The sequence below is a fragment of the Rhineura floridana genome, chromosome 10 (assembly GCF_030035675.1).
Source record: "Rhineura floridana isolate rRhiFlo1 chromosome 10, rRhiFlo1.hap2, whole genome shotgun sequence".
NCBI lineage: Eukaryota > Metazoa > Chordata > Lepidosauria > Squamata > Rhineuridae > Rhineura > Rhineura floridana.
In genome coordinates this window covers 82,395,285-82,417,390 of record NC_084489.1, presented here as the reverse complement: position 1 = coordinate 82,417,390, position 22,106 = coordinate 82,395,285, and the positions used below count along the sequence as shown (strand labels likewise).

General features: G+C 45.3%; 1 protein-coding gene across 2 annotated transcripts in view; it reads left to right on the top strand.

Annotated features, from left to right (window-relative positions):
• Positions 1–22,106, top strand: part of DLEC1 (DLEC1 cilia and flagella associated protein) — a 53,625-nt gene that overhangs the window by 5,585 nt on the left and 25,934 nt on the right. For both annotated transcript variants that reach the window (XM_061585735.1, XM_061585736.1), the window contains exons 6-20: positions 1,005–1,228; positions 2,604–2,685; positions 3,290–3,377; positions 4,669–4,842; positions 6,088–6,224; positions 6,359–6,451; positions 9,611–9,701; positions 10,893–11,055; positions 14,031–14,223; positions 15,381–15,439; positions 17,017–17,188; positions 18,546–18,639; positions 19,314–19,444; positions 21,456–21,614; positions 21,805–21,944. In XM_061585735.1, coding sequence (XP_061441719.1) covers positions 1,005–1,228; positions 2,604–2,685; positions 3,290–3,377; positions 4,669–4,842; positions 6,088–6,224; positions 6,359–6,451; positions 9,611–9,701; positions 10,893–11,055; positions 14,031–14,223; positions 15,381–15,439; positions 17,017–17,188; positions 18,546–18,639; positions 19,314–19,444; positions 21,456–21,614; positions 21,805–21,944 — 2,000 coding nt within the window. The remainder of the gene's footprint in view (positions 1–1,004; positions 1,229–2,603; positions 2,686–3,289; positions 3,378–4,668; positions 4,843–6,087; positions 6,225–6,358; positions 6,452–9,610; positions 9,702–10,892; positions 11,056–14,030; positions 14,224–15,380; positions 15,440–17,016; positions 17,189–18,545; positions 18,640–19,313; positions 19,445–21,455; positions 21,615–21,804; positions 21,945–22,106) is intronic.

The window sequence follows — 22,106 nt, the reverse complement described above, 5'->3', positions numbered from 1 at the left end:
TCCTGCCTCTTAAGTTTTGAGGTGCCTGTGGGTCTCGGTTCACCCATGGGTGCCACAGGACTGCAGGAAACTGGGGGGAGCCCCGGAATCCTTGAGCTACAGACAAAGCTGGCTGGCCATTTCTTTGTCACCCATCATATTAGATCCTATAGATTCCTATCTATAGATAAAGGTAGGTAGCCAGGGAGACTAGCATTTAGAATTCTGTATCTTTTTTTATTATATTTAAATATTGCAAATATAACAAATAGAATTCTGTATCAAGAAGAGCAAATTCTGCAACCGTTAGGTGCATGTTCTGTGTCTGGAATAAATTAGCATCATTTTGCTAATTATATAAATAATTATATGTACAATTTGTATAATCTAACCAGGATTTGTGTACTTTAAAAGAACTCTAACTATTTTGATCTGGAACATTTATGGCCTGTGATTAAATGTATAGTAGATTGGATACATATAGTGGAATATACACTGGAAGTTGGGAAACAATAGGTAATTAGAATTATAAGAATAGGAGGGGTCAGTCAAGGAGAGAAGGTTATGGGAAGTGAAGGTCCAACCTTCCAGACTCTAGAACCCCAACCCCAACCCCAACTATGAGCTGTGAAAAATGATCCTAGGCATGACTTAACAATAAATCCCAATGAGTTCTAAGTAGAAGTACTTCCACATGCGTGCATAAGACTACAGTACAGCTTTTACTGGAAACTGTCTTGTCTATTTCTGTGTATTCTTGGCATTCATGAGTACTAGCAACTTGTTTTGTGGGGTATATTTCTAAAGCAAAAGTAGAGATTCCCAGCTTTCTGAAAAAGGATGCCACACTTTCCTCAGAAAAAATCATTTCCAAATATATGTTGTGATAGTGTGTGTTTTGATTTCTGAATTTACTGAGAATTTAAAAGCCTATGTGATCAGTCTTAGTGAATGTGAACAAGTTCTTCATAAACATAAACCTGTATCTGAAAGTGGGTTTCTGTTTTCATCGCTCCTGCTGTCAGAAGAAGCCTCATCGCTCACAACAATCAGCTTGGAAGAATGACATGACCCGAGCCGAAAGGCAAAAAGACCGCGCTTACCTCCAGAGACTCGACGACCGTCACAACTTCCTAAAGAACCCTCGCTTTTTCCCACCAAACTCACTTCATGGTGGCAAGTCCTTGATTTTGCCTCAGACGAAGGTGCAGCGAATGATAGCAGGAAGGAAAAAGACTGTGGTGGAAAGGTAACTGCACGGTTCTTTGCAAAACAGATAAAAAGAAGTTGCCCTCAGCCTTCTTACTGCACCAGCCTTCTCCATAATAATCATACTTAGCATTTGTATCATTCTTTCAAGTATTCAAAGGCATCAAAGTCACTACTTCAACAGTTCTTACACAAATCCAGTAATGTAAGCTAGTATTATTCTCTTCATATTGTAGGTTGAGGCTGAAATAATAGTGTTTGGTCTAAGGGCACCTGATGAGTTTGTGGTTGAATGAGATCCGCAACACAGGGCTGCTGCAGAAAATGGCAGCTGTGTGTCTGTTTTGCTTTTCCTTTTGCCTTCCATAATGTACAGTAGACTTTTTATCTGTGTCTGGATGCCAGGGCCTGTTGAGAAGAGTGTTAGCTGAGTGGTAGAGCATCTGCTTTGCATGCAGAAGGTCCCAGGTTCAACCCCCAGCATCTCCTGGTAGGGCTGGGAGAGATCCTAGCCTGAAAACCGAGAGAACTGCTGCCAGTCAGTGCAGACAGTACTGAGCCAGATGGACCAATGGTCTGATTCAGTATAAGGCAGCTTCCTATGTCAATGTGCTTCCTCTCGTTCCCCTCCAGCAGCAGCCAGTGAATGGAGCGGGGATGGAGAAACACCCAGTAATGGTGGCAGATCAGGAGGTGAATTGCACTACAAGTTGCAGAGAGAAAGCTGGGAGCGAGGCAACATCGCTGCTTGCTTTTGGCAGCAGCCACGCAGAGATGGAGGGAACCAGCCCCACCATCAAAGGCCTGCTGCAGTGAAGGCACCTTCACATGACCCAATGGCAGGATCATATCTAAGAGCAGGTGGTGTCTAGACTCAGAAGTCAACTAGCTCAGTATTTGAAGAACAATTGTTGAATGAAGCCAAGGCTGTACCATTGAAAATGGAAATGGACTGCCTTCAAGTCGATTCCGACTGATGGCAACCCTATGAATAGGGTTTTCATGGTAAGCGGTATTCAGAGGGGGTTTACCATTCCCTCCCTCTGAGGGTGAGAGGCAGTGGCTGGTCCAAGGTCACCCGTGAGGTTCATGGCTGTATGGGGATTTGAACCCTGGTCTCCCAGGTTGCGGTCCAACACTTTAACCACTATGCCAGAGGCCTACAAATTCCAAAGGATACCCATTTTCATTTCAGCTCCAGTAAAAAAAAAAAAAAATCACTGATAATTTTTAAATATTTTGTAACTCTGTGGGTGAAGCGAAATACAAATACGTATCCATTTAATGGGACCGTAATATTTTAGGTTTGCTCTCAAGAGCCACAGTAGCTTCATGCCTCTGCCAGGAAAGGATTCAGCACAGTCACAGTTGTTACTTGGTGCACGGGTTTTTGCCATTCTTTCATTTCATTTCAGCAATTCCCAGTCTGTGCCTGTCTTTCTAGCAAACCCGCCGGCTGTGGTGTTTTCTTACTATGAAGTTGGCCAGGTTTATGAGGTAAGAGCTTCTTGCTGTGCAGAGGAGGATTTCTGCTCTGCAGAAGTGCTAAACTCTCTCTGAACTCCCCATTTTTCATTTATTTCCTTTCCCACAGAAGGCTGTGTTTTGCCACTCTTGCATATTTCAGAGAGCTCTTAAACATTTGATGAAATGTTGCAAGTAGAACCTGCAGCAACTCAGTGTGAAGTTCAGGATTCCAGGCACTCCATTCCCCATTTCCTTCAGGCTTTCCTTCCCCCATCAGTCAGCAGTCTGTGATGACTCAGCGCACTAAACCATCATTGAGCTGTTCTTTGGTCTCCCCACTTAAGTTTATTCCCCCCTAGAGTTTTTGTACTTCTGCAACTGCGGGTTAACCCACTTCTGCTGATAATTTCTTTTTTGTGAAGGAGTAATGCCATTTTGGCTACATAAGGAATGGCACTCACATCTTGAAAGTTGAAAATAGAAGGACAGAACTGAATAATGCCCAATTCCCCTGCTTTAAGAAGACCTTCAGAGGCAGATTGCATAGAATAATATTAATACCATTTCCAAAGGCCAAAAGTTCCTTAAGGAACTTATTGGTTGCCATTTTTTTTTAACCTTTCTCTCTTTGTAGATGACCATAGAGTTACAGAACATGACTTCAACATCTCAGTGCATGAGGATAATTCCTCCAGCTTCCCCTGCCTTTTCCATTGGACTGGGTGAGTTCCACTGGCTTGAGTGAGGTTCAGTGATGTAAATTTTCTTGTCTGTTGATTTTCCACAGAAAATGGAACTTCTGAAATGCCTGCAGATGGATAGATATTTGCTTCATGCTAGCTTGAATGAACAGAATGTCCTATTATAAATGCAACATGAGCCAAGCTTGAAGGGCCACGCTGCTGATTTCTTTATTTTAAATTCTTCAGTAATATAATATGGCTGTAGATAAGTAGATGCCAAGCCAGTGATGGTTGACAGGTGGCCCACATTCCTTTGAAATTCATCTGATGGAATTATTATCGTAAAGTGGCAACCCTATGTGCACTTCCCAGGGAAAAACCTTACTGAAATCAGTGGAGCTTACTTCCAAGTAAATGTGTGTGTGATTGGGCTATGCATGCGAAGAATCTGGTACTTCCCTGTACCTTCTATTTTTATTTCTTTTATTATTAGATTTATATCACACCCTTCCTCCCAGAAGGAGCCCAGGGTGGCAAAAAAGTGATAAAACACTAAAATCATACATAAGACATCTTAAAAACAAAGCTTAAAAAAACCTTAAAAACAAAGCATCTTTAAAATATTTTTTTTAAAAAATATTTAAAAACATCTTAACACATCAGGGGAAAGATCTCTAGCTTAGCCTTTTCTTCCTGACATGTTTGTTTCCTATGTGGAGGTATTTGTTTTTGCATGGAGGAATATTCCATATCATGTGAACTCCCACCTGAGCTCTGAAGTGGTAAATTCTGGACACAGGTTTTAGCGCCTCTGCATACCATCTGATTGATTACCATATGTTGACATACATTAAAAATGTAACTGATCCACTAGTTCAGCTAAGTGTGTATGGGACTGAACCCTTAATTATACAGCATGATCCTTTAGTGCCCATTGCATACTTCAGCCTTTATTGACCTGGTAGCCTCCAGACGTTTTGGACTACAACTCCCATCAGCTCCAGCCATCATCGGTGTGCTGATAGGGGCTAATGGGAGTTGTAGTTGAAAACATCTGGAAGGCACTGGGTCGGTTAAGGCTGGCCTACTATAAACTAGCCTGTAACTGATACAGGTGCACATTCCTCCTTCCTGTTTGCCCTGAGTGCATATCCCTAACCTTTTTTTTTTACATGTAGCAAATTTAGATTGGAAGCTCACTGGGGCAGGGATCTGTCCGCTTGCACTTTGATGGCATTATATTAAATCTTAGCAGCAGCAACAACATCCCTATCAATCAGCCACATCTGTGATACAAATTTTCAAAAGAAAACCGTGCTTCTTTTTCTAGGAAAATTTCCAGGCGAAGGAGGGCTTGTTGCTCCTGGAATGTGTTGCTACTATGTGGTCCAGTTTATTCCTGAATACCTGGCAGATTACAAGGATTACATACTGATAGAGTCACAAACGACCTACCCACTCCTGGTCCCTTTGGAAGGCAGGAGGCCACCACCTATCTTAACGTGTGAGTTTTAAAAAGGACCCTAACTTGCTTAGTAATTGTATACCTTGAAATAATTGTGGGGCAAATTTGTGGGTGGATAGTTTTTGGGCAAGTGCTTCTGATGTCATAAGTTTTTTTGACACTGCATGTCCATCTAGTCCAGCGTCCTGTTTCTCAACAGTGGTCAACCAGATGCCTCTGGGAGAAGCCTACAAACAGAGCCTAAAGGCTGTAGCCCACCCCCATTATTGCTCCCCAGCAGCTGGCCATAGCTTAGTGTTGGCCTTGCCTGCAGTAGGTCCCAGGTTCAGTCCCCAACATACCCTTCTAGGACTGGGAGAGATCCCTGCCTGAAACCCTGGAGAACCACTACCAGTCAGTGTAGAGACAGTACCAAGCTAGATGGACTCTCTAGATCTGGATGTGACTCTCCAGGGTTTCAGCCTTACCTGGAGATGCCGGGGATTGAACCTGGGACCTTCTGCATGCAAAACAGATGCTCTACCACTGAGCTATGGCCCTTCCCAAATGCAGGGACAAGGGAAGTTGTGCTAAATATAACAAAGTGGGAGGGTAGAATTCCACACGCTGTTGCTGTTTACTGCAGTAACGGTGGTTTTAATGCAATGTGTTGTTCCATTCTCTGCTATCTGGGTTCCTTTCAAAAGACAATGCTCTAGTCTATATGCTCAGCAGAACGAGGTGGTACAATGCACGGCGCCACTTCAGGCTGCAGGTGGGGAGTGTCCTTTTTCAGTACTTACCCTAAGTAAGAAAACTGATATAGCAGGGACAAGGTGCTAGCCTGGCATGCTACTCGCAGTGCTAGTTTCATGCTTGGAAGGAGATTATTTCTTAAATCTCAAAAAAGTGTTTAAAAATGTGATGCTCCCCCTCCCCTTTGCAGTCTGAAGTGGTCCGGTTCCTTCTGCCATCGCAGGGCTCTTAACGCCACCTCGTTCTCACCGCATTCTGCTCTGTGTGTTGACCAGGTTGGCGGTTCAACTGTACGAGGGCCGGTGCGTGTGCACGGCGCAAAGTCAGCACCACCGGGTGATTTCACACCATCCCATTCATGACTGAAGAGGGACACAGTAAACCTCTCCCTGTCTTCTGCTTCCAGACATGCTGGCCAGTGGTGTGCATGGGCTGGGATCTTGCATTTCTGTGCTGGAAGTGGAACTGCTTTTTTTAAAAAAGCTCATTTCTTGCTGTTGACATTCACTGCTTTTAAGGTGCTTTTTTGTTTCTTGTTTTTTGCTGCAGTGCCCCACATTTTAGATTGTGGAGCCTGCCTTGTGGGCGGAGTGAAGTTTACAGAATTTCTATGCAAAAATGAAGGGCCCAATGTGGGGAAGTTCTGCATAATGCCAGAGGATATGTGGCCACCACCTCACTTCCGGGTAAGTAAGAATAAAAAGGCCACGCCCCACCCCATCACCACTGCCACGCCCTCAGTCCCATTGATCTAGAAAGTTGGTCCACATTGCTGATTTTGTACAACTATATGATGATTGTTCTCTTTTCTTATGCTAAGGCTGTTGCCACTTTTGGTTTTGTGGAGCAAGAACCGTTTGGGATTCGACCTGCAGTTTTTGAGCTAGCTCCAGGCCAGTCTACACTAATTGAGGTCAGTTGTTGGCACTCTTACTCATGCAGAATATATACACCATTTTTACAATGCTAAATCAGGATAAAGGAAGCCACAGACCTGAACTTACAAGATCTGAACAGGGTGGTTCATGACAGATGCTATTGGAAGTCGTTGATTCATAGGGTTGCCATAAGTCATAATCGACTTGGAGGCACATAACGACAACAAATCAGGATTCATCAGACTCTCAATTCATTCAGAATTCATACAGCAGGGGTAGTCAATGTGGTGCCCTCCAGATATAGTTTGACTCCAGCTCCCATAATTTTCTTTCCTCTGGTGGTCTTTTCTGTGGTGGCCCTCAAACATTTGAACTCCCTGCTCCATGTTATATACCCAGCCCCAGCATTGGGGAAAACCTACAAAGGGGTATTTTTTTACCCAAGCTTTGGAGAATGTGCAATGATTGTTTTGCTTTCTACATATGATTTTATCAGTTGGTGGTGGTTTTGATTGTTTATTATATATTTTATAGTTTTTATCATGTTGTAACCCACCCTGGGATCTTGGGTGTGTTGGAAGTGGGGCAAGAGACATTCCTGTTTGGGTTCTTTTGTATGTATTCCAGAAGGAAGATAGAGTTAGGGTCCTCCAGCCTACCTTTACCTGTGCTGTTCTTTACCTAACTTCCTTCCATTGTAAACTGATATGCTCAGGGAAGCTGACCTGCCCCTCCTTCCTTTGTCTTCTTCTTCAACTGTCCGGGAGAGAGGAGACACCTTTGTCTCTGCTCTCTCTCTCCTAAGCCATGAGGGCAATACCCATGTCTGGGCATTGCGCCTCCAACTTAGTTAGTGAGAACTAGGTATGCCTTTCTATCTACTATGTATCTCTATAAATAAAGTAGCTTTTCTTATTTTGCTACATCTTAAGTCTCAGTGATCTAAATGCAGGGTAAAAGCCTGCTACTTAGGTAAATACACACACTGGCACACACGCATCTGAGAACGCTGACGATCTCTGCATATACAAATTTCCATAACAGGGTGGAAGTTGAGTAATATAAATCATCCTTGCACGTTGGCCATTCTGGCTGCACCTGATGGGAGTTGGAGTCCAACAACATCCAGAGGGCACCATGTGGCCTACCCCTGATATATAGGATTGGGTTGTTGTGACATGCTGTAGGAATGAGGACAGAATGTAGAGTGACAGGTTAGTCAGAGTGGGTGCTCAGCTCTTGATGTGAATCTGTCTGCACAACTTAGGTTTAAGACAGATGTAATATTAAAAAAGGACTCAAGAGCAGGGTCTTCTTGGCTTCACAATTTAATTCATGGTATTTGGCTAGATGTTTTAAAACTGTCACTGCTTATTATTTTATATTACATTTTCTGTGGATTGCTGGTTTGGGTTTGAACTGTTTTACGCTGCTGTTTTAGTTATACTATTTTACACACACACACACACACACAATTGCTTTTATGTGCAACAGTGCTGTCCCTACTTGTGACTCTAAGCAACTGGTATTCAGGAGCATTCTGCCTCCGACAGTGTAAACAGAATATAGCCATTATGGCTAGTAGCCACTGATAGCCGTAGCCACTATGAATTTGTCTATTTTATTTATTTATTTATTGCACTTGTATACCGCCCCATAGCCGAAGCTCTCTGGGCGGTTTACAGCAATCAAAAACATTAAAACAAATATACAATTTAAAACACATATTTTAAAAACAATTTAAAACACAATTTTAAAATTTAAAACAATATAAAAACAATTTAAAACACATGCTAAAATGCCTGGGAGAAGAGGAAAGTCTTGACCTGGCACCAAAAAGATAACAGTGTTGTCGCCAGGCGCGCCTCGTCACAAAGATCATTCCATAATTTGGGGGCCACCACTGAGAAGGCCCTCTCCCTTGTTGCCACACTCCAAGCTTCCCTCGGAGTAGGCACCCGGAGGAGGGCCTTTGATCTTGAACGTACTGTACGGGTGGGTTCGTATTGGGAGAGGCGTTCCCATCAGGTATTGTGGTCCCAAGCCATGTAAGGCTTTATAGGTCAAAACCAGCACCTTAAATCGAGCTCGGAAACATACAGGCAGCCAATGCAAGCGGGCCAGAATCGGTTTTATATGTTCGGACCGTCTGGTCCCTGTTACCAATCTGGCCGCTGCATTTTGCACAAGCTGCAGTTTCCGAACCGTCTTTTACAACCATCCAAGCTGGTGGCCATCACTCCATCACTCTGCTTCCACCTCCTCTTCCCCTGGCTGGAGCAAGGAAACAAAGCTCCCCGCAGCCAGATATCTGAGATGAGAGGAAGTTACATTGCTTCGTCCTTTCCTCTGGAATCCTGTGCAAGGTCAGATAGTTGGAATTGCTGCACCTCTCCTCCCCTTTCATTTCCTGAAGGTTGGGGTTGGAGGGAGTGGGCAAAGTGCCATGAAAAGCACTGGAGCCCCACCAAAAGTCCCCCCCTCTCTTTTACACACACACTCACACACATGCTCTCTCTCTCTCTGTCTCTTACTTTATGGCACTTGAGATTTCATACAGCATTGCTGACAGAATTTCAATAGGCCTAGAAACTTGCTTTGTTTGTTTTGTTTTTTAAAAAAAATGGATGCTGAATTCACTGTTCAGTACCAAATTCTGAATTTGCCCAGTGTGACAGCTGACTCCTGGAATGTACATAGCCTGGTTATAATTTAGGAAAATGAAGAGTGTATCTATTTATGCATTTCTTTGTTTTTTCCACAAGGAGAAACAATAATTTCACGAGGGTTATTGACCTGCCAAAGTTTGAACCTGAGCATCATTCAGAAGAGTTTATAAGACTTTACACATTTCTAGTGGTTTCTGCTGGTCAGGGTTTTCACACTGTTGTGGTTTGAACAGGTTGTGTTGTTCTAAACAGATTTCATAATCATTCCATCTTTAAAAACTGTAGTTCAGGTGGTGGTGATTTATTTATTTATTATTTGATTTATATCCCGCCCTGGTGATGTGGAAGGCAGAGCTCTCTCTGAGAATTACAGCACCCCTCTCCATACCACACTTCCCAAAATTATGACGCAACGTAAACTGGTATAATACTGACCTGAGTTTGTTTGTAGTGAGTTTGATTAAAGTTTGTAGTGTAGCCTAGATGAGCATTTCTCTTTTCATGATGTTGAAACTTCTCTTTCAGGTAGTGTTCATGCCCTTTTTACCGAAAATGATGTCGGTGAAGTATATCATCGTTTGTGACAATTGCCAGATGAACGAGATTACTGTGACAGGTTTGCCACTTACATCTTTGCGAGTTTGCCGCTAGCATCATCGTGCCTTGCACATTTAATTTGAAACGAATTTAGTGCCAGGATTTGGGGGCTGCGCATGCAGGCGAGCAGCAGTAGGCCTTCTCAGCCTACGATGGGTGGAGGCAATTCTGAATGCAGTCAGAGCACCTTAGCCTCATCTGCTCAGATAGCACATGTCAGCAAGCCAAGCCACAGGACTAATTCAGTGGCTCTGTGCTAGAGCTCATGCTTTCAATGTGGAAGGTTTCAGTATTTGCTGTCGCCAATAACACTCTCAGATGTCAGCTCTGAGGAAGGCCTTCATCTGTCATGACTCTGGGGTCCGACTCCACTTCATCAGGGTTTGAGGCCAAGGATATGGTGTGGCAGAGGGAACTGCCCTCCAAGCCAGTCCCATTTGTACATATGGAACCAGAGGTATTGGTGGATGAGAACCTTGTTATGCAATGCCTCTCTGGCCCAAGGAAGTTGTGTTGTCCTCCTCAACTAGCTCTAGCTCAGAAACCCCACCTCTATGTGACAACCTTTCATGTACTTGAAGAGTGCTATTATATCTCCCCTCAGTCTTCTCTTCTCCAGGCTAAACGTGCCCAGCTCTTGTCAACAGCTGCTAAAGTAGGCTGGGCTCCTTTAAATGAAGAGGCTCCTCTCACCAAAGGCAGAGCAGACAACTGAGTCAGAGCTGCAGCTCCTATTTAAGGCTCAGTCTGAGGATAACTGATGATGAAACAACGTTTGAGCTCTGCTCTTGGAGTCTCCAGCCTGAGCACTCCATGGGAGCTGTCCATGGAAGCCTCACTTCTGTCTGCTGAGCCCATTGCCCAAAACAGAACATGACTTGAGACTTTGGACCGCTGCTGCCAGTTAGGGTTCGATGGGGAACCTGTGACTTTCCACCGTTATCCCTGATTATCGGCCATGCTGCTGGGGTGATGGGACTTGGAGTCCCACAGCATATGGAGGACCACAGCTTCCCCATCCCTGGGATCGCCTCTACTAGGCTAACTGGATCAGTGGTGGCGTGACAGCTTCAAATGGGCAGGCAGAGGCACGCATCCGCTCGAGTACAGCTGGGTAGTCCTGCTGAAGTCCGTAAGCTCAGTCGTGTATATGTGCTGCAGAGTAAGCAGGTGTTTGAGTAAGCAGGTGTTTGCGTTCCTTTGTCTCCAGGGCTCGGACAGCTGATAGGTCTGAAACTTTTGTCTGTTTCCGGAGGAGAAAGCAGCCCTGTGCCTGGCGAGCTTGTAGATGTAACAGCGCAGCATCTCATACGCTTTGCTGCTTTGAATCCCAAATCTATGACAGAGAAAACTCTGGTTCTAAGGAATCTGACGTATGTATGATGCTGATGCTATTTATGAGCTGCAGGGAACGCTTTTTTGTGCAGAAGCCACAGTGGGCTTTGCTACAAATAGCATAGAATAGGATCCAGACGACTGCGCTAGTTAACACTTAATTCCCATTGAAATCAGTGGGACTTAAAAACCATGGCCGACTTTTCACATTGATTTTAATGGGAAGTAAGCACAACTGACTTAATCTGGATCCAGCACATGGGGTGTTTTGGCTTCTCATCGAGATGTGTGCACGTACATAGTTAGGATGGATTCAGACGAGGCAACGTAGTATCTGCTCAAAAGGTGGGAACATGATGATGCCTGCAATCAGGTTGGAGGAACAGCACTATCTGTTTGCCCACCATCTGTGCAGTTAAGACAAATGTTGCCACCCCTGCAAACATTAAGCTGCCTTATACTGGGTCAGGCCATTGGCCCATCTCATCTACTGTCTACTCTGACTGGCAGCTGCTCTGTAAGGTCTTGGAAAATGAAATGGACTGCCTTCAAGTTTCATGGTAAACGGTATTCAGAGGGTTTACCATTGCCTTCCTCTGAGGCTGAGAGGCAGTGACTGGCCCACGGTCACCCGGTGAGCTTCATGGCTGTGTGGGGATTCGAATCCTGGTCTCCCAGGTCGTAGTCCAGCACCTTAACCACTACACCACACTGGATATTCCCCAGCCTTGCCCCTTCTAATTGGTGATGCCAGTGACTGAGCCTGGGACCTTCTGCAGCCAAAGCGTGTGTTCTGGCATTGAGCTGTGGCCTCCTTGCTTGCAGCCAGAGGTTGGGGAGGGAGTGTAGCTCAGTGGCCACAGAGCACCTGCTTTGCTTGCAGAAGGTCCCAGGTTCAATCCTTGACATTTCCAGTTTAAAGGATCACAGGGAGCAGGCAGTAGGATAGGCGCTTCTCTGCCTGAAACCCTGGAGAGCTGCTGCTGGTCAGAGTAGACATTATTGGGCTATATGGACAGCATCGTATGTTCCAACAAGGAGCTGTGGGCTTAGCTGGATAGTTGGAGGGTGCCAATGGCTGTTCCCCTCCCCTGCCCACGTAGTTGCAGGAGCCGTGCAATAAGTTTTAAATGGCTGCCACGTGGCTTTCAGTTCTCTAAATCGCTGTTTTGGAGTGCACGTGCAACCTTGTGCAGAGACTCATTTTCTTACACATCTACATGTCGGTGCTGTCCATCCTCTCATACAGACGTAAATGCCCAGTTCTCTCTTTGGCAAGCAATGATTAAAAAACCCCAGCAACTCCTCATGTATATTCTCTTTCACATGTGCACATGCTCACACACGCAAAAGTACATGCATTTGCATTGAAACGTATATCCTGTCTCAGCCACGTGGGCACATGTAACATTGAAGTGTGTGTGTGTGAGAGAGAGAGAATGCTCTTCTGGGAGCAAAGTCACTTGAGAAAGAAACCATCATTGGCCGAAGCAGGACCTTCCTAGGCTTCTTGTTTGCAAGACCCTCCCAGAAGCTTTTGGAGGTAGAAATCTCTCACTTCTGTCCAGGTGCTCCAGGAAACCCACTTGAGATAGGCCTTGCCCGGTCCTTTACAACAGCTCCCTTGTCAACATATCTCATAGAGAGAGATGGGGCTCATGTTGGACATAAAGCTGGGGGTGGGAATTAACACACATCATGTGGGAATTTGGGGTGCATGCAAATAGACATTCTGCATGGGCTTGACATTTCTTGCTTTTGCTGTGTTATTATATAGGTTTATTATAGAATAATACAGTGCAGTTCCCTTGTACAATATGTACTTTAGCAAAACAGTTCTTTAGTTCATGTGTCAACCATACCTTGAGTTTGCATGTTCCGTCCTCTGTCATACCTCACGTGCATCAGTTGCCTCCCTGACTTCCTGATTTGGGCAGGCAACTGTTTGTTCTTACCTCTGAACTGAGCAAACTGTGGTCCCCAAAAACCATAGTTTACCAGAATTGGGTTGGGGGAAGCAATCATGATGTAGTCTTCTGATTTTGGTTCGGAGGCAAATTATGGTTTGTTTGAACTGGAGAGTGAGGGAGGGAATTGGTGTATGGGCTGAGCAGGAGAGCTTGGAAGACTGAGGTTGTCCTCAAACCCCCTGAAGTAAGTCACGAACAAGGAGCTGTGTTTGTCTTTAATAGGTCTCTTAAAAGATTTTGGTTCACAGTGCTTCATGAATCAACTTACAGGTTACACAGGATTCAGCATCATTACTAGGGTAGACTAAACTACAGTGCACTAAGATGTCACAGCAACTAGACACACGCCCTCACCCAGCTTAAGTAAGGTTGGGCGGGAACCCTACTTGCGTGAACTGAGTGTCACTGTTGGGAGTGTGTGGGCACCCAAGAGCTCTACCTCAGGGGAGCCGCTGGGGCATGTTGCTGAGCAAGCTGAGGGCGGCTGCTCTGCCTCAGCAGGACCCTCCTTGAAAGAGAGAGGGATGATGCGCTGGGAGGCGGCAGAGTGGGCGTGGGTAGAGGAGACGTGTCAGGCGGGGTGGCAATTGCCTGGCTGGGCTGAGCCTCCTTGTGGCTAACCAGAGCTTCAGGGGCGGAACTGTCATTGTCCAGAGCAAGAGAGTTGTCAGAGTGCTTTGTGCCCGGTGGTGGCTCAACATGGGAAGTGTCAATCCATTCAGAGTCCTCATCTTTCTCTGCCGTTTGTCCATTCCACCCCCGTTCTGCTGGGCCCATGACAGAGGTACAATCTCCCAGGGCCAAACTGAGGTTGAGGTAGCCAGTACATGTGAACTGAGCCATTACTCTTGGACTAGCTGCACTGGTTCTATAACCCCAGATGAAGAAAAAACTAACAAAGGCAAGGCCTTTCTTGACGTCCATTATTTTGGGGTCTAAATAACAAGTAGCATAAAATTGCAGTTTTAATTTTTTTTTTGTCTGTGATCTTACACTAAAACTACAGAACTGAATGTATTTCTTTCCCCCCCCTCTTTGTTTAGCCACGTGGAATTTCCTTTTTTCTGGCAGATAATGAAACCTAATCTGCAGCCGTTAATGTTGGAAGGAAAACCAGACCTTACCAAGATAAAGTATAACTTGGAGACGGAGTCAGCTTTCTCTGTAACTCCTGCCATGGGGGTTCTGCATCCCCATACCAATCACTCGTTTACTCTCACTTTCTTTCCAAAAAAGGTACAGCCTTGCTTGTTCTTGACTGACTGTACCTCACAGCTTGATGATGATGATTACTATTCAGTATGTGTCATCTGTGCTGTGCAGCTTGTTGGATAAAAGTTTAATCGGCTGCTACCAAGGGGTCCGGAAATTCAAAAGCCAATGTGTCCACACTCAGAACTCATTTTTACATTGCATTATGTATGTGATATGTTGGCTGATATAAATCCAGCCTGCCTAACTTATGACCTGCTGAGCCAGTCCCAGCTCACTAGCTATTTGCTGTTGCCAGGCAAGTTCTTGGAACCCCCTAGCTTTAGGTGTTTGAGATAGGTAGCGAAAACAAGACATTCCTCTGAGCCCCCGGTGGGGCCCTCATATGTGGCTACTGAGCTGAGTTTGGGTTGATGAGTCACAAGTTGTGCAGGCCTGATGTAGACATAGGCCAGGGGTGGCTAACCTTTTTTGGCATGAGGGCCACATTCATCCTTGGCCCAACTCTCTGGGGCCCGCATGCCGGTGGAGGGTGTAGCTGCTTACATCTCCCTGTTGAGTATACACTTTGTGGCAACCCTTGGTTTGGGATGGAAGAAAGCATCATTTCCTGTTCTGCCTTGTATTTGTCACATGCAGCGCTGTCTCCATTCTGTTGCAATTCGTCTTCCACCCAAAGACAATGTTATCTGGCTCACTTTCTGCTGCAGCAAAATTACATAGTTTGCATAATTTACATAATTAACTATATAAATTAGCAAGTTACCTTGTCATGATGTTATTCTGCCCCATTCATTTCAGTGCAAACACAATGCAAATTGGGGGGACGGGACATAATCACATATTTGTGGACTGAAAGCAACAATGAATGTCTATCATATTCAGTGGATTGGGTTCCACTCTGGGCATGGGATGAGTAAGCAAAGACCAGGAATTTCCGCTCCTGTTTCTGTTTTCACTGGACTTCTCCAATATCCTAGGTTTGCCCCTGTGTCATGTGTGAAATGTCTGCCAGTCTTCCCTGAACTCTCAGCAACAGAGGTCAGCTGTTTAAGCTGAGAGGCTTTTTTCTCCGGCAGCCCAGAGACAAATGTTGTTAATACAAGCAGTAAATTGATTTCAAAGTTATTTTTATATCAACTGTTTTTACCATCTTTCTGGGTTTTCTTTTTTCCTTACAGTTAAAGGAGTATCACAGCGTGCTTCAGATTGTGCTAGAAGATATCCCAGAACTACCTCTGTAAGTGACATTCAAAATGCATGTAAAAATGTATTCAAATTATGCCTCTGGCACTAGCATACTTGTTCCTGTGTCGGTCCGAGAGATGAAGCTTGTGGCCAGGTAGCACATTCCCCCTTGGTTGATCTAGCACCATAGAGCACACATGGACATACATGTGCTGTCCTTTCCCCCTCCCACGCTGGTCCATCTGCTTCCCATGGCCTAATAGCAGATTTGGGGGCTGGGTGAGGATGAAATAGATTTGAGACCAAAAGATTATTACTCATCGTCTGCCGGCACAACTTCCCTAATCTCATGGGAGATCCTGATTACAGAACTTAAATATTAGGCAGGCGCCATCTCTGCTGTCTTTTCGGCGCCTTTTGAAGACTTTCCTCTTTCAACAAGCCTTTTAATTTGAGACCTATCCCAGTCTGTGTCCGTGTTAGAATTGCTTTTAATATGTTTTCTTTAATAATATGTTTTTAACCCTTTTTTTAAGTTGTTTTTAAAGCTTTTAAAAAATGTTTTTAATGTTGTTTTGTTTTAATGTATTTTAAGGTCATAAGAACATAAGAAGAGCCTGCTGGATCAGGCCAGTGGCCCATCTAGTCCAGCATCCTGTTCTCACAGTGGCCAACCAGGTGCCTGGGGGAAGCCCGCAAGCAGGACCCGAGTGCAAGAACACTCTCCCCTCCTGAGGCTTCCGGCAACTGGTTTTCAGAAGCATGCTGCCTCTGACTAGGGTGGCAAGGTCTTTTAGGTCTGGTCCTTTCTGATCAGAAGCAGCTGTACCCAGTGAGCGGAATCACAACATTAGCTTAGCGGCAGCGATGTCACTGTTAAAGTGACAAGTGATGTTAAAGTGAACAAGATTGAGAGGGGTGAAGTGGCAGGGAGATCGGGGCTGTCCAGCAGAGCCAATCCAGGATTCCTGCTGCACTGCATCAACATCCCCACCACCTTGTCTCTCCCCCTCTTGGTAAAGGACAGCCATACCAGTGCCAGGAAGCTGTCTAGCATTGTGGCTTTGTACCACCAAATGAATCGTGTCTGGCCCAGATGGTGCTGTTATCTTCTGCATTCGCCTTCCTCTCTATCCCCTCCGTGTACTAGCTGTTGCTAGCCATACTGCTTTGGCCTAGCAGGGGCTGATGAGGACCAAACTGAACATTACATTTTGTGCTCAAAAGAGGCCAGATTTATTTTGAAGAGAAACAGCATCCCCAGGGGCAGATGGCAGCACAAGCATGTGATTTTTTTTAGTGGGGAAACTGGTGCCAGATATCTCGATCTGCTTTTTCTTCGTAATTCAAGTAGCCTGTGCAGGCACATTTTCTGTGCGAAAGGTGAAGAATGCAATACATATTTTAGCCCTAAGTGGGAGACAAAAGAATGGTAGCAGATTGCTTCACTGAAAGTGTCTTTGTCCAGTGCTATTAACAAGACACTTTGGGGATGAAATGATTTAGAAGCTACTGTTGTAACAGAGAAATGCCAGCATACATCCCAGAGCTATCAGATGGAGAATCACGTGCACAATACTATCCTAAATATGCACAATAAGAGCAGTTCTAATTGTGTTCCCCATGCAGTCCTGAAAAGCTGGAGCAGTATGAAAGTGGAGAAAGGCGCCAAGAAGATGTGATTGCCTTGGAAATAGACGTCAAAGGAGAGACGGAACCATATCAGCTCCTTCTAGAACCATATGCCATTATCCTCCCAGGAGAAAACTACATTGGTGTAAATGTCAGGAGAACATTTAAGGTATGTTTCTGCCTTGGCCACTGCTGCTGTTTGGAAGCTGTGTGTGTTCTGTCCACTTGCACGCTTCCTATGTGAGAAATCTACGTCTTGTGTAGCTCTGAAAATGAAGTTACGAGTCCTCACGCTTGGGGGGGAAACTTAATACTGGTCCAAGCTCTTCTGCTTCTTCCACCACCCTCATGCACAACAAAATTCTAAACAACTGTACAGCTTGAATAATGCCAGCAGATTAAATTGTGCCTGCAGGGAGCTACGTTTTTACTTTTAAAAATCTCTCTATCTAGATGTAAGATCCTACATTTTTATTATCACGGGTAGGGTCACCACCACTTAATGCCCTGTATATTGAAGGTTCCTGCTTTTTTTTTTTATCCCTATTGAAGTTTGACATATATATAGCAGCAGAGTGCAGAAATGAATAGTCCGATAAGTGGTGGCTGAAAGAATAAAGGAACCTATGGTTTATTACTTCTGGGAAATAAAGCCATTCTGTGTATAGACAGGGCCGGCTCCAGGAATGCCGGGGCCCTTGGGCATCAGCTTGTGCTGGCCCCCCGGCGTGTGTGTGTGTGCACGCATGCACGCACGCAACACCCCCACACCTACCTGTCTGCTGTCTTTTACCATTGCCCTTAATGAAGATGGCGGCCACGGTTTCCCTAAGGGGATGACACCTCCACCGCCATGTTTGTTGGTGGCACGCGTGCATGCTACACACACACACCTCTGTCATCAACTAAGGTGGCGGCAGGGGTTTCAGTATCTTAGGGAAACCGTGGCCGCCATCTTCGTTAAGGGCAATGGTAAAAGACAGCAGACGGGTAGGTGGGGGTGCGTGGGGGGCCGTGGATCATCGGAGGGGCAGCTGAGGGGCCCCCTGTAGCTCCAGGGGCCATCGGGCCAGTGCCCCACCTGGCCGCCCTTTAGAACCGGCCCTGAGTATAGACATTGTGGAGTCATAACACTTACGCACTAACACTATCAAACAAGAAAGAGGGAGGAAGTAAAACCTGAGAAAAGCAATCTGCATATCAACAAGTGGTTAGTAAAGAAGGAGTCAGTGAGGGAAGAATAGATTGCTTTTCATCTATCACCCCCCACTGGTTCAGGTTACTTGTTACAAGTATTGATGCTTTACTGCCTACAATCCTTTCAATCTCCACTGCTACCATTTAATTCTAAATATTCTCATACTCACATATTAACACTAATGAAGTTTGATGTTCCTCCCTAGCCTGTGGTTGTGTGTGTTACATATCTACTTGACGCACATTCTTTAGGCTACTTCAGAAATCTGGAAATGGTGATTTGTGCCATATAATGACACTGATTGTCTCTTCATTTTTTGAATTTCTAGATGTATAATAACAGCAAATCATCAGTCAAGTTTACATGGGGGAAAATCAGCGAATGTGACATAGTTGAAGTTGAACCTTGCTCTGGAAAATTAGGTAAACTCTCTTTGTCTGTTTTATGTCATCCACACCTTGCATTAATTAAGTGGTTTTCTGGTGAGAAAGAAGGAACAGCCGCAAATTTCATCTCCGCCCAACCCCCATTCCAGCCTTCTAGCTTGGCCTACTGTTGTACTGGGTACCTGGACAGACACAGCTGGGTCAGGCACACTCCACCCATCACACCTGCGCAGGTCTCAGTAATACATACCTGGTGATCTTCTCCCCACCCCCATCCATGATCAAATAATAAATGAGTGTTTTAATTGTGGACTGACCTCGCATTTGAAAAGCTGCTCTGTCAGGCTAGAGGGCATGTTGACAGGGCTGTTGTTAGAAGGAGGAAGGACTAGAAGTGGGGAGAGATTGGAGATCTCTTCCCCCACCACCACCCTTCTTCTCACTTGGCTTGTCCAGCGTCAAGCATCATACCTTCCCCTGCCCATGATGACTTACATGGGACCCCTATCGTAGTTTTCTCCAATAACCCTGAGGCACATTTTAAGAATGTGCAGGCGGAGGGAGGAAAGACGTGTGTATGCCACTATCATGAGAGGATCACGATATGTGCTTTGGGTAACTATGCTAGGCTCGGGGGAATCACTGGGCTTTTAAAGAACAGTAATGGTGTTTATTTTTCCAGACAGAAGTAACAGGTTTGTCTTCTTTAGGGGCAAATGAATCCCAAGAGTTTGAGTTCATTATTACTGGAGGGAAACCTGGACATTCGTGCCATGACCTGCAGTGTAAAATTGCTCACTCCGAAGAGCCAGTGGTATTGCACGTGGAAGCTGATTTTAAGGTGGGAACATCTGAACCTATGAAGTTGCCTTGTTATAATGGCACGTGGGATGAATGGAACTATGAGGTTTTGCTCGGAAACGTTTGGGCAGAGCAGAGAATGGAGCCATTGGATCCATCACAATTCCAGAGTAAACTGAGGCATCTGACATGCCATGGAGACTGGTGGCTCCAATGTCACTGGAGCAGTGAATCCACTCTGGATTTTAGCCCAGACTCTCAAGAAGCTGTCGGAGGCACCTCAGACAGCTTCTTGTATTTTGGGGCTAAAACCCGGAGCGGATTCACTGCTCCAGTGAAATCGGCGCCTCCACTGTTGAAATGGATTCTGCAGTTCTCTCTAGGAATTGGCAGAGAAGCATAGCACTGGGAGGCCTCTCTCTGTAGGCTGCAAAGCCTCTAGCATTCCAGGAAGCAGAGAAAGGCCGCAGCTCAGTGAGAGAGCACCTGCTTTGCACGCAGAGGCCTTCAGGTGGAGCTGGGGAAGGCCTCTGCCTGAAACCCTGGAGAAACACTGCTGGTAATGTAGGCAATGCGTGTCCTCCAGATATCGTTAGACTACAACTGCTATCTTCATTAATATTGTATTTTTTAAATTGCCATAACCTGCCTTGGGACCTTATGGTGAAGGGTGGGTAAGAAATAACAATAATAACAATAATCTCTGACTGCTGACTGGAGCTGATGGGAGTTGGAGTCCAGCCACACCTGGAAACTCACCTGCTTGCCTCCTTTGTGCCTAATATTAAGTAGGGTTGCCAGGTTCAGGGCCCGAGACTGATCCTGTATCTTTAGCAGAAGAGAAAGTCAGCCAAGTGCAGGTGTTCTTGCAACCCTATAATGGGAAAAACCACAAGGTGGAATTCTCCCTTCCCTCTGCACAACTTTGAAAGATACAGAAGACCTCTTCGAGGCCGTGAGCCTGACAACCAAGAGATCTTCTGTATCTTTAAAAGTTGTGCAGGGGGAAGGGAGAATTCCACCTTGTGGTTATTCCCATTACAGGGTTGCAAGAACACCTGCACTTGGCTGACTTTCTCTTCTAAAGATACAGGATGAGACTCAGGCCCTGAACCTGGCAACCCTAATATTAAGCTAGATGGGCAAGTAGTCTGGGTGTGTATAAGGCAGCTTCCTGTCTTCTGAGGGGACAGTAATATTATCACTCTCCTGTTCTTGAGGCCTTGTCGCATGCACTGAGAGGCATAGAGTGGCTCCCAGGTTCTGGTTGCAGCAGAGGTATTTTTGGCCTATGATCAGGGTTTTGTTTTTGTTTTTGCAGGTCCAGGATTAACTCACTTGCAGTGGTCTTTCCCAGTGTTGTTGTTGTTTTAATTGGGATACTTAGAGTCCCATTTTTCAAAGCAAAAAGTCTTCAGAAAGCTGCTTATGATATTAAACTGGTAGCCTTGATACCCAAGATACTTTAACTGGAGATGCTGAGGATTTGACCTGGGACTTGCAGCATGCAAAGCATGTGTTCTGTGATAAGAGGTATACTCCTGCCCCTGTGGTTGTTGCGTTCCATTCGACTTGGCTGCCCTCGTTTAAAGCACATTATTTCCCCCAAAGTATGCATGGTGTAGTGGTTAAGGTGTTGGACTACGACCTGGGAGACCAGGGTTCGAATCCCCACACAGCCATGAAGCTCACTGGGTGACCTTGGGCCAGTCACTGCCTCTCAGCCTCATGAAAACCCTATTCATGGGGTCACCATAAGTCGGAATCGACTTGAAGGCAGTACATTTACATATGTTGGGAACCATAGTCTACCCCTCTTTACAGACCTACAATTCCAAGCACCCTTAACAAACTACAGTTTCCAGGATTCTTTGAGGGAAAGTCATGTGCTTTAAATGTATGGTGTGTTCACAACAAAGGCTCCATCCTAGTGTTTCGCACAATGTTGTGGTTTAAGCAAATTTGAGCCTGCAAAATCTTTTCTCTTGAATGCCTTCCATCAGGCGCTTTGCAATGATAATTGGCCTATTTATTTGATTCACTTTTCCTAGGGGCCTGTTCTTTCCATTGATGTCCCGTCATTTGATTTGGGCCTGCTTAAATTGGGAGAAAAAGTCCTCTTCACTTTTGAGATAGAAAATCTAAGTCAATTGCCAGGAAACTGGAAGATTCAGGAAAGCCCTGAGTGCTTAGCAGAAAGAAATGAAGAGGTAAGTTGCTCTGAGAGCCTTTTTGTCTTAGTTTCTCAAACCGAGTCATCTGTTTGATGGGCCGATAGGACTGGGAGGACAAAACTTGGAGATCCCCCTTTCAATGCTGTGCCCAAAGACACGGCATTGAACAGAAACACCCAGAACTCTGTTCAGTGGATTACATTGGCTCTCAGTTTTCTCCCTGCAGGCCTCTCCCTTCACAGTTCAGCCACCTAGTGGAGAATTGTGCCCTCTTGGCAAGTGCAGCATATCGGTTTTGTTTACATCATATACCTGTCAGCATCTTCAGACTGTGTTAGAGATGGAAGTGGAAAATGGAGTTGGAAGGTGAGGACGTGAAATGGGATAGAAACTATTTTGGTAATGATGGACTTTCTCCTGGCTCCCCTGGAGGGCATTCCAGGACCTTTGAGGGACAACCTCCCTCAGGGCTGCAGGCAGGGCCCAGTAGTGTTGATCTACTCCAGAGGGAGGGACCGTCCAATTCCC